The sequence below is a fragment of the Sphaeroforma arctica genome (genome assembly GCF_001186125.1).
Source record: "Sphaeroforma arctica JP610 unplaced genomic scaffold supercont1.1306, whole genome shotgun sequence".
NCBI classification, from domain to species: domain Eukaryota; class Ichthyosporea; order Ichthyophonida; genus Sphaeroforma; species Sphaeroforma arctica.
Window position 1 is genome coordinate 1 of NW_014039252.1, and position 12363 is coordinate 12363.

Sequence of the window (12363 nt, forward strand, 5' to 3'; positions counted from 1 at the left end):
ATATGTGTGTGTGTGTGTGTTTGTATAATATATGTATGTGTGTATATGTGTGTGTATCTATGCATCTATGTATCTATGTATATATATATATATTGTGCAACAGATCTAGACACGTTACACATCGGTTTGTACATTGTTCAATTCTTGGCAAAATGTATCTTATGACCGATGCTGCTACGTTTAATTAACTCTGCTCAACGGTATCCTTTTTATCGACGTTTTGCACTCGCGATTGAGTATTTGATGATATGTTTATTTGGCGACTTGTTTGTACTAGCTTGTTCTAGGTCCCATATCATTCGATGCCTACTAGCTAGTGCAACAGACCTCAGACCATATGTTGCTTGAACTAGATCCCTAGTACATCAATGACTACTCAACCTGGACAATTCCCAACTCGTATGTATTCCACACTAGATTCCTAATCCATTTGTAACTACTCACCCTCCCCAACCGATCTTGAACGATATGTATTTTGTACTAGATTTCTAACTCATCATTGACTTCTCAACTTACCCAACAGACCTCAAACCAGACACGGCCGCGTCGCTTAGGGAGATCATAGATGACCATGGACTCTCGGGTTCGTGTCCAGACTGTCATGCCCCTGACACGAAGAGGGCGGAGATGGGGTTCAAGGGGGGGCGACCATCGCCGGTGGCGAGTGAACATAGGCGGACTACTGGTCAAGTGCGGCACAATATGAATCATCCAAACTTTGTGGGTAAGGTTGCCGAGGCCAGTATGTACAAACTCACCCCGAGCTCAGTCAACTTTGGGCGGATCGCTCTGTGCTCGCCTAATGTTGTGTTTATAAACTTGGCGTCGTCCAAGGCCGGTTTGCCTATTACGATACACCAGATTCGTACTAAGGATAACCAGTTTCAGGCCATAGCGGAAAAGGAGGAGAATAGTGGACAGACGCTGATCCGTGTCATGTTTCTTCCCAAGGTGTTCGGTTACGTCGAAGGCCAGTTGCTGGTAGGTCCAGATTTTTTTTTTTTTTTGTGGGGGGGGTAAGTCTGCTTCGTGATATTTTTAAATCGCATCAACTATTTACTATAAGAGTAAGAAATGTCTACTTTAAGTAAGAATCTGACATAGGTGTGGCCATTGATCGCAGGTGCCAAAAAAAAGGCGGTCTAACGTTGTATATTGTATTAATAAATTCACAGATACGAACTAATATCGGGGATATCACGATGAAAATGCAAGGCGTAGGTATCCGGTCACCATACAAGGTTAAACCTATACGAGGCTGGACCATGCCATTGGGTGTTGACGTGTCTGGGCCTGCAATCACGTTGTATAATCCACACAACACTACGCTACACGTGGTTGAGAGCTTCACGATAGGCCAAGGTCTAGAGCTAGAAACCAACCCATCAGACCTATACAAAACCCACGAGACTTGGTCAGTGTGGTCCATACATCCATACCAGTGGAAGGAGATCGCATTCATGCGAGTTCCGCTTGATATGGTGGGGCTGCATAATGGCTATGTTTCTCTGAGCCTTATGCGGGCTACAGACGCGGTCAAGGGAGATCAGAAGTCGCGCTCTGCAATGCTCGGAGGTGATTTGGAGCCACCTGCAGCTGGTGAAGATGATGCGAACACCCAGGAAGCTGACTCTGAGTACGACGGCAGTGACTACGATATTGAGGATGATGTACATGTGTTCCCGGAAGTGGATGGCTGGGACGACTTGGGCGAAAACGATTTTTACGATAGCGAGGATAGTGCTGATCAGCCGGACTGGAGTCTGGGCGACTTCGATTTCCTAGAGTCAGATCAGGGATCTGAAGGATTGGTCGGTGATGATGCTTTACAAGACGCTAACACGGATGTATGTAAAATTGTTCGACTTTCTGTTATATATATATATATACATATATATATATATTGTTCGTACTTTCTGTTTTATATATATATATATATATTGTGTTTAGGTTCATATAATATGGGCGAAGTTGGGTATTTAAATCTACTATGTTCCAACTCTAATCAATTCTTCGGTGTGATATTGACGCGACTTTCAGGAAATCTATCGCGTCCTCGTTACACAATCAATTTGCGGAAGTCTCACATAGGGTGCCACCCTTTTCTTACAGCCCTTTATTCCAAATAGTGTCTACACATCTGTATGCTGTATCTGTCCCATCATTTATATCGCCGCTGTACAGTCTGGCGTGCTAACTTTCACAATCCGCAATTTTGCCACAGCCCGATGAAGTTAATGCTGATGGTACAGAAGATGGCAGCGCCAGCGACCGTACGAAGAATACAAAAGACCAATATCGTGGAGGCGTTAAGACGTTTATGAAAATCCCGCTTCTCATCCCAGTCGAGGTAAGTCTTGGCATGGTGAACGGTATCTGTGTGTAACCGTTTTTACGGTATTTACTCCACTTTCGCTTACCAGATGATTCTTTGATCAATATTGACGTCCTTTTGCTGATTTTCTTCTTCTTCGATAGATCAACGTAGTGGCATCCGGAATGATCTGTATAGATCGAGCAATCGATTTCGGTACAATCAACGGATTGAATGAGCCCATTTCAAGGCCTATTCCAATCATCAGTACGGTCGTTCCTGCCACCACTGTCAAGAATGTTTATCTTAATCAAGCGATTACGGGTGCACATGTGTGGTACAAAGATACCGAGCTTCATCCGGACGTCGTCTCAGTTGTGGGGTGGCTTACCGTCACACCCACCACAAACGGCATCTTCGGGGGGTTCGTGGTTGTGGAGACAGACAATGGTCACAACAACACGTTGAGATTGGAGATACCTTTCTACGGTAGAGTTGTTATCGGAGACCTTGCGCTGCAGGAGCACGACAGTAGTGTCTTTATAGGAGGTGTCGATGCACCGCCTCAGGAGAGGTTGCTGGCTTTTAAAAACGACTATAAATTTCCGGTGGCTATTTACGATGTGTCGCTAGTTCGCGGCCCGGACACACCCAACTTTATGGTGTCGTATAAGGCTCGAGGGACAGTCATTGGCAGGGGGGAAGTGGCAGTAGTTGCCGCGGTCGTCTATAGTCGAGTGGCGGACACGCCAGTACAAGATGTGAGCACGATACTTAACATATACAGCAATGCGTCTATAGTTACGAGTGTCACTCTGGTAGGGTGCACGGGGCGACTTATCATGGCTGCGGCTGGGAACAATACCGGCTATGCCGTCGAAAGTACCAGAAGTCATAGGAATAACAATGTGGACGACATGCAAGGAAAAGATTCAGTCGAACCCAGTGGTGGAAAGAAGCATGACTCGTACTCGCTCATGCTCTCGCGATTAGTGGGCGCAGGCCGAATCAGTAATTTGAAGTTCAATGTTTCAAATTACAACGTTAAATCCGCGGAGGCTACCGTGAATTTGATACACAAAGGCATTGGAAGTATACGCTTGTCGGTGAATAGTATCTCGAACGTGGATCCATATGAACGAGCTGATTTTAATTTACAGCAAGTTTTGAGTCAAGTCTCACGGTCGCCGGATTCGACGTCTGGCACGGACACGCCAATGGAGGAAAGAGGATTGCGAACAGGAGACAAGATACACATCCCACCCATGCACCATGTGGAGTTTATACTCTCGATGGATGCGACGAAGCTGGTTGAAGGAGAGGCCAAAGGGATCCTCAAGTTTATCTACACCATGGGCTACATGACGGCTGTGCATGGAAAGCTGCAGCTACCGTACTCGTTTACGATTACTCCAGGTTCGTTGGATCTACCTTACACGAGATTCACGACGTCTGGAGCAGCGGACCTGCCGCCAGAATTAGAGAAAATTGGGAGCCAGGTGATTCGAATTGACGAAGTTTACGCGGGTGGTATGAATTCCTTTCCTGTAACTGTTTACAACAACTACACCCAAAAAGTTGGCGTAACCGGAGTCAGCTTGCCACCAACCATTCCCTTTGTCAAATTCAGACTGAACAATGCGGGCGAACACATGGAACCTAAGAGTAAACACGTTATTGGTTACCTGGATATCACCCCTCTCCAGAAGTTCAAATACATGGTCAATGCTGCGAATTTCCTAACACCTGCACTACAGGAGGCGTGCTTCTCAGACGGTGTGGCGGCCGGTGACAATGCACCAGGCAGCAGAACCAACTATGAGAAAGAAGAGGGTGACGGAGATTATATCAGTGACGGTGTTATAGTGCAGCGATACACGCCCAGCACACAGGCCTTGTGTCACGCGAAGATCCGTGCTGCACTCGAGCTGCCGTTGCTGGAAGACTGCTGGCAAGCTCTGATTGACATGGACTGGCAATGGACCAATGTCCTGAACAAGATGAAGTACGAAGGGTGGGTGGATACATTCAGCTACGATACTGATGTACAGATCAACAATACGGTGGACTATACTCTCAGGCTAACCAGGCCGGATCCACTCCCTGAAAATCTGGTTACTTTTTTACCGATTATGATTGGCTCCACTACTATGAAATCCATTGAGATTCACAACCCAGTGGATACCCCAATCGCGGTCAAATTATTCACGCCGCAGCAAGTCAAGGATAGAGCACCTGAGCTGTACAATCATATATTGTTGCTCTACCCAGAAATGATGGCGGCTATCGAGAATTTCGTTCACTACATAATCAAGCCACCCGAGGACCCAAACTCTGACGAACTCACCTATCAACGTTTGCACGCGAAGAGTGGCTCGTACTACACCGGTGATACAGCGGCTGGTGGTGCGAGTGAGAATGCAGGTGCCTCGGACCGACAGGCAGAAGAAGATGATTGGGATAATAAATTTGCCAATCAACTCGTACTGGGCGTGCGTGGCAGGGATACGGGCCTAGTGAAGATAACTTTCAAACCGAAATTTGTATGTCCCATGTGCGAGGATCGGGTGGCAGACGGTGATCGTGTAGTGTATATCGACGACCAAATACAAATGGGAATCTATGAAGCCACATTCCGGAGTCGTGTTCCGTCTTTCATACTCGTGCACAACTCCTTGGGAGCTCTGACAATCCTCAGACTCGAAGGGCAAGTCGCTGACGGTGAGCTGTCGATTCCGTACCAGACTACCCGTTCGTCCAGTGAAATGTTGTTTGAATTGCCGGAGCTCGACGCTGATGTTTGTGCATCGCATTTGGAGGCCTTCAATTTGGAATTCGGTACGAGTTTGGGCGATGAAACAACGGGTGATATCTTGGGAGCGGAAGACTCAAAGTTTAGGAATATGGTTGAGTACCACACGCCAATTGGAGGTGTGAAAGGAGAGAAGAAGGTTAAAAGAGTGCTCAATATGCTCCCATTGGCTCGTAGTGTTCTTCTGTACAACACGGGAACTGTCGCCATGGAAGTCCGTCAGTTGCGAGTTGTGGGGCGCAATAGCGAAGCTTTTTCGCTGTCTCATAGCGCTGTATTGAAACCCCCTTTAGATGGAGATGGCACAGAGAAGGGTGAGGAAGGTGTGGACGATGCGCCGACTGGCGGTTTCTTTGGAATAAAGGGTGCGGCAGAACTATGGGATAATGTACGTAGTGGACATGGAAGTCGAAAGACTCACATCGTGATGGACAAGGCTAAGATAAAGCCGAGAAACCCCGCTGAGGACGTCAGGGATCCGGGCTTCCAGTTCGGTTATGATGACGTACCGCAGAGTATGGAGGTGTACAAGATCATCTATCCGGGTGAGTCGTTCGCTGTGGACATCATATTCCACCCGAGTTTCGCCAATATGTCAATTGAGAGTCAGTTGCAGATCATTTCACGCCTTGTCCCTCCAGAGGCGGAGGCACCCACAGAAGCAGTCTCGGAATCAGCTTTTATGGGTTTGTGGCCTAATGGCCCCAATCTTGGCCACACAGACCATTCTTTCTATCTTCAACTACACGGAGAAATTTCTGAAAAAGTTTACAAGAGTTGCTCCTGGCTCGCGCGTGAAACAGCGGCACACAGGAGAATCCGTATTGGCGAGGGTGATACAGTCTGGCAGGCATTGTTGAATATGTGGGAAGACACGACGGATGATTGGTATTTCGTGCGTACGGTGTCACTGGTGGCAATGCCACTTGTTGTGTTAGCTCTTGTGTCGGTGTCTCAGCGCGACGGTTCGGTGGCGTACTTGAATGGGATAGCGAATAGCGTATGCACATGGCTGCAGCACCAGAGGCAGGAGTATGATAGGCTGATGAGTCAGTGTTACCCCGCCAATAGCCGAGAAGGATTCTCATCCGACACCTCTCTCACCACCAACTCAACAGCGTCGTCGACGAGCTCTGCTTCGGCCTCGAGTGACGAGTACGAATCAAACGATGATTTAAGTATGGATTCGTTCACAAGTGATATTAGCGAAAAAGGAAAGGGTATCGAGAGCTTATCGGCAGCTTCCTCGTCGGCCACTGGCACGGAGGAGCAGTGCAGCGCAGTGCCGAGTGACTCCAGCGGGACACATAAGCAAGCCGACACCAAATCTGCACCAACCACAAACTTTGAGGCACTGTTGAAGCCGGTGAGTATAACTTCTTTCGCACAACCGAAGAACGATAGCCCGAAGACGGGGAGCAACACCGACCAGAATGTATCAACCGGTGGCAAAAAAACCAAGAAAGGAGCATCCAATGTGGCAAGTGCACAAAATAACACTTCTATTAAGTCGAAACTGTCGAAGGCGAGTCCTCCTACACCACGCGTTGCTTCGAGCAATTCAAAGCCAACCCCCGCCGTCAGTGGACACAACGGCAAGATGAAGAAAAAGAATAGTATGCCACTACTTAACACCGTACCGCCTGATGTTGCTAGTCCTCAGCGAAACAAGACGAGTAATGGTATCGCTAGTGGCACTGCAACAACTTCAAAGGGTAAACCGAGACGCCTGTCTGCAACATTGTCGAAATCCGATATGAACTCGGCCGGATTGATGGACGATGGGAAGAAACAAGATACAGGCAAAGCCAACGTATCGAGATCTAGTAGTATACGCACGACTACTGGAAATGGGTTGAGTGCTGAGAATTCGTCTGAAGGTGGTGCTACTGGCCATGCACCAAGTGAGAAGTCTGTAAGTAAGGCTGTATCTGGCCCTGCGTTGATGAGCGGTAAGGATGATAAGCAGCGGGAAGGCGCGGGAGGGAAGCAATTGAATCGCGATGACACTACAGGTATGTGCTTTTCTTTTATTTGACGCGCAGTGGCGAGTATATATTCGTTCCTACTAGTCGTTATATTGTAGAGTCAAGCTCTTACTATTGAATCACTATGTTCGAGTTGGTGTGTCCTCCTAGATTCGGCTCTGGTGAGTACATTCTATGATTATTTTGCAGCAAACGGAGGCTCGATATATCAAACAACTCAAGAGCGAAAATGCAATTGTAACAGATTCTCGTTCGTATCCGTATCTCAGATATACAGCCATTAATGAAATTTCATACAGATCGTGCGAAGCTATCCAATCGAGATTCTGGTACGGGTGCCACCTTGATATCTCCCTGTCGATCACCGAACCCGGCAAGCGCTGGTGTATCGTGGGCCAAGGTGGTGAAGCCTCAGATAAAAGCACAGCAAGGTTCAGCGGCGTCAGAACCAAATTTAGTAGCCCAGCGCATTACTCCGTTAACGTCGCCATCACTGAATGCTTTTAACAGTGCGGTGAGCGCGGGGTCGTTGAGGAACGTGTTTGCAAGTGTCAACAATGGTGCGGCGCCGCCCGAGTCTCCGACTGGGGGAATTGCCAGTAAGTATGCGAACAGAAGTCAATCCTCGCAATTGAATGAAACCAAGGAGATGGGAAAGCGGAATAGTAAGAATAATCGGCGAGAGAAGCAAGCACAGTTTGGGTCTGGAGCGCTTGCAGGTAACAATCGTGGCAGTACATCCAATATGTATATTACAGGCGATGAGAGTGTCGGCAATAGACGTGTACCACACAACACGCCAACAAAGGTTGAAGCGGATACCAGCACAATGGGTGGTAAGCGTAGCGCCAGTGGCGGTGTAAGAATGAACGGAAAGGGTTGGAAGGACTCGCATGTAGATTTTGAAAGACAATCTGTGCATTCTGCTGCCAGCAGTGACAATGGCTACCTCACACCGGAGCCGAGCCCGTTGATCGCTGCTAGTGGCACTGCGAGTCTGACTGAGGCGAATAGCGAGAACGATAGATATAGAGACACGGACTATAGCAGTCGTATGGGGTCGAATCAAGGGCCTGTGGGCGAAACATCACCTCTGTATGACTCGATCGGGAGTATCCCTAGCGGTACTATAGGCGAAGATTTGCGTGCGTTCGGTGGCGGCGATGAGGCGGGAGAGTTTGTGGATGGCGTGTATGTAGTGGGCAGTACCACGTCAGCGCAGAATCTGACGCACGCACGCACAGCTGTGACACCACAAATACGAACGGATGAGGAATTAGATATAAAGGATGAAAGGGGTGGACAGGGGCAGCCGCACCATCTACAATCGCACCGCTCGTATCAAGCACCGGCGCCCGTACACGAGTATCAATTCCGGTCTGAGCCGCCGAACAATCAGCAATACAGCTCAGTAGATGACCACGAGCGGATTGTGCGACAGCGGAGTCAAACCCATCAGCAACTGCAACTGCAACACCAACAACACCAACGGCAGCATTCGTACCAGTACCAGTATTCAAATAACGCTGAGTCTATGCCTGCACCAGAGAATCGTGCACAAACCTACCAGCCCACACACACATCGCCGCCTATTGACGAGGATGCGGTGTTGTCGCGAATGGAAAGCACTACAGGTCTGTCGTACAACAATTCACATCAGCAAGGCGACGTACCCAGGTATGCACGGGCGAGTAGGGAGGGCTCGTACTCGGGACAGCTAAGCCAGCCGATAAACAGAGATAGATCCGGATGGCCTACAGGTTTCAAGAACTCGGAGAACTATCGCTCAGCTGCGGATAATGGTATGTTGTGTCCTGAGTTTGACTGCACATTGGAAAGTCTCATGGTCTATGCATCTGATGTTTGTTTTTTTGCTGTTCATGGGTTGGATTCGGTTCACCTGCGATGTTTGCCATGTCTCCCACTCTCCTATATTAAAAGTTTCTGTAGATCCCGTGGATATTTCATGAAGTTTTCGCTGACTCATTTTCTCTGCACCTCTTGCTTCAGCAGATGGACGTCTTCACCAACCGTTGACGGATCCCTCGGGCATATCCCAGACCGTCGGTTATGACCCTGCCTATGCCAACGCAAATGTGGGCTCGTCTTATCAACAGACACGTCGAAGCATGCAGTCACCTAATCAGTTCGTTTCAGCACCAAACTACGCCCCAGCCTATAGGTTGCAGAGCTCTGTGACTGCAAATTCCGTCTCATACGGTGGTTTGCTAGCAAACAGCGATTCGGGTGAAGTCAGGCGGAATGGGCCTGTTCCGGCGGCGATTGGGGGCGAGCGGAGGATGTCTAAGCGGTATGTTGGCTTGTGATCTACACGTCTATTCATCTACTACTAGTCATAAAGGATGTACAGGGGCTGCAATCGAACTTCAGTTTTGAGCTTAAATGTTTGCTTTTCTTTTCAATTTTAGACGATGGTACATAATATCAAAAACAATTTCTTATCTAAGTGTTGTCGTGGACTTTCGTACTACAACGTTAAGAGTTTATGATTTTGGGTGATGTGCTTCGCTCTAACAAATTCTGTTTTTAAAATTTGCAGGAATCAATCGGACTCTTCAATGTTTGATAATGGAAACGAAGTCCAAGCCGCGAGGATTGGCACCCCTGGGGATCGTCAGGGACATCAGCAACAGAGCACCGAACATAGGCAGAGCACAGAACAGAGTGATCTCAACTCATTCTTCAGTGGTTATTCGGTAGGTATAGCGCGGAGCCAGCGACTGTGATATGAACCCATCTACCACCTCCGAATGTTTGTTGATTCACATTGTTTCGAAATTATATCAGATTGTGTTTCGAGGTTTATATTTAAGTGAGAGAGCTTGATCACTTCCCCTGAGATCTCTTGCTTAGTTATAACGCCAGTGATTGGTACAAACTCGAGATCGTACAGGCATGTTTCTGTCATAAATTGAATTCTCTGTCCAATTTACAAGAATTGGATCGGGTGGCCGCAAGTAGTGATTGCAAACAAACAACCCTCTCAACTTTGTTGTTATAGTAGTATATAACTCTCATATTCCACTCGCGATAACAATTTTACAGCTTTGGAATAGTAACGCCTTCAACACGGGACTCACAACAACCCCGAGCCAGGGCAGCGCAATGGGTTTCAGCAGCAACATGAACAACGTACTTCACGAAGGCACGCAGCTCCCACTTGACATGCAATCTGGATCGAACTCGTACTCAAAGACTAGATTAGAGTTCAACAGACACCACTCGTACTTGCCACATGCTACCAATTCGCACAGCTTGGTGGGCTCTGCTAATGTTGCAGTGGGACGTCATACGCCGCCACTCACATTGACCGGTCACGATGGCTCCAGCTGGTTAACCTCGACGGATAGTGCTGAATTGAGATCAGGCTTGTCAGAATCGAATAGTCTTGTGCCCACGCAGCAATTCTATGGTATCGCACAATCGCCTCATGCACCCTCGGCAGAGGACATGCAAAACTCGTACTCGGGCCTACAAACGAGGTTCAACGAACATCGACAGCTACCTTTTTACGGTGCCCAGCATCTAGCAGAGGATGCGAGCCGCACGGGTTCCGGTCTGAGTCTGGACCAAAGTATAAGTTCTAGTATAGGCAGTGTGAACAAAACAAGCATGACAAGCGTAGGCAGCTCGGGTATGAAAATGGCCGGTAATTACTTGCCATCGTCGCGAACGGGTACGGTGTACTCGCCACAATACGACGACACCGATCAGTCCCCGCCAGACACTGTTGATGACAGGAATGCGAGTGATGGCTCGCGCAGAAGCAGTGGTGATCACCAGGACGTGACCTTCTCGTATATGTCATTCTAGTCACCGGAACCGCGTATTCTCCCAGTGTATTTGATAGTGTATCCACTCTCTGTCGGCGCGAGGCGTACAAGCCCATGCCGGAAGGACCGGTAGGGTGAATGTGGACAAATAGGCACGACTCTGATTTCTCGAATTTGATAGTGTATCCACTTTCTGTCGACGCGAGGCGTACAAGTCCATGCCGGAAGGACCGGTAGGGTGAATGTGGTCAAATAGACACGGCTCTGATTTCTCAAGCCAGGGCTGCTTTGATAGCGTTGTATTACTCCGAAATAGTACACGTATCATAATACTTTGAAATTAAACACGTCGATCTGACTTGCCTGCGCATATTATCTATATAGTACTCTAGGGATGGATTTAGTGTTGGGTAGCTGGTAGCAGTCGATAATATACTTGAATCTCATTTCGCTTCGGCTGGAGGCTCCAAAAGGCACAAGGGCTGTCCGATTTTTTTTGCAAATGGAAGAAATTTCTTTTAGAATAAGATATACATATTTACATTGTGGGTACTGAAATTCTGTCTAATTTCAATCGTGGCTCGCAAACGCATGGTCTTATTTTTTGTCTACAAAATCTATTATTCTTCACATCATAATGACTTTATTGTGTTGACGTTAGACACAGCACATACAACTACACCTATGTACACACATATGACGCAGTCAATGGACATACATTCTACAACGCTCTGCAGATCTGGAAGAATTGTGTAAGTCACGTTGTTTTTTGTTTTGTATTTGTTTTTGTTTTTTACAATAAAAAAAGAAGAAATCGAATGTGCTTTATGCCATAGATAAGGAATATGCTGAGAAATTTTTAAGTGTTCGGAGAATCGGCTGTGCTACTATGGTGCCTGATCAGCTGATGGCTGATAAGCACACGATCTATAATAAATATAAATATCGAACGATGTGATTTGTGTGATTATCATTCGCATCGCCGATGATCTGAACATTAGATCATTAGATATGGACAATGTACTGCCTGCCGCGAAGGAGTATGCGCTGGACTTGTTCCTCCCAGTGCGTGAACAAGCTCATAATTGGCTGATGCTGGCGTACCTCTCCTGGAGCGTGTTTGTCCTCATGTATGTGCATGAATCCTCGCTTTCTCTTCATATACTAATCTGTGCGTGCGTATGCATATTGATTAGTGATGCACAGTTTCCCCTTGTGACTTGTGCTTATATGAGAATGAAAGAGTTTCTGTGTAAATGTTTTATGTACGGCATTGTTGCTCTCTCCTCGTGGATATTGAATGCTGGTATATAAGGGCATGTAAGCCAACTACATGTATATTTTTATACACTCATATTTAATGCGATTTACAAATGAATTGAGTGTCCGCGAACAAATATAGGGTCTTACATGAACACATCGATTCAGTTTATCAAGCAAAGAAATATATATATA

General features: G+C 47.2%; 2 protein-coding genes across 2 annotated transcripts in view; both read left to right on the forward strand.

Annotated features, from left to right (window-relative positions):
• Positions 1-627: 627 nt before the first annotated feature.
• SARC_10576 (hypothetical protein) lies at positions 628-11276 on the forward strand (the record flags this gene model as incomplete). The annotated part of the gene is made up of 8 exons (XM_014295375.1): positions 628-981; positions 1176-1847; positions 2225-2350; positions 2479-7141; positions 7414-8916; positions 9125-9425; positions 9675-9831; positions 10181-11276. 8 exons carry the CDS (start codon positions 628-630, stop codon positions 10946-10948), a joined length of 8544 nt encoding a protein of 2847 aa, XP_014150850.1. The 3' UTR covers positions 10949-11276.
• Positions 11277-11888: 612 nt separating this feature from the next.
• Positions 11889-12363, forward strand: part of SARC_10577 (hypothetical protein) — a 4016-nt gene continuing 3541 nt past the window's right edge. Inside the window, exon 1 of the mRNA XM_014295376.1 lies at positions 11889-12038. Coding sequence (XP_014150851.1) covers positions 11920-12038 — 119 coding nt within the window. The 5' untranslated portion in view covers positions 11889-11919. The remainder of the gene's footprint in view (positions 12039-12363) is intronic.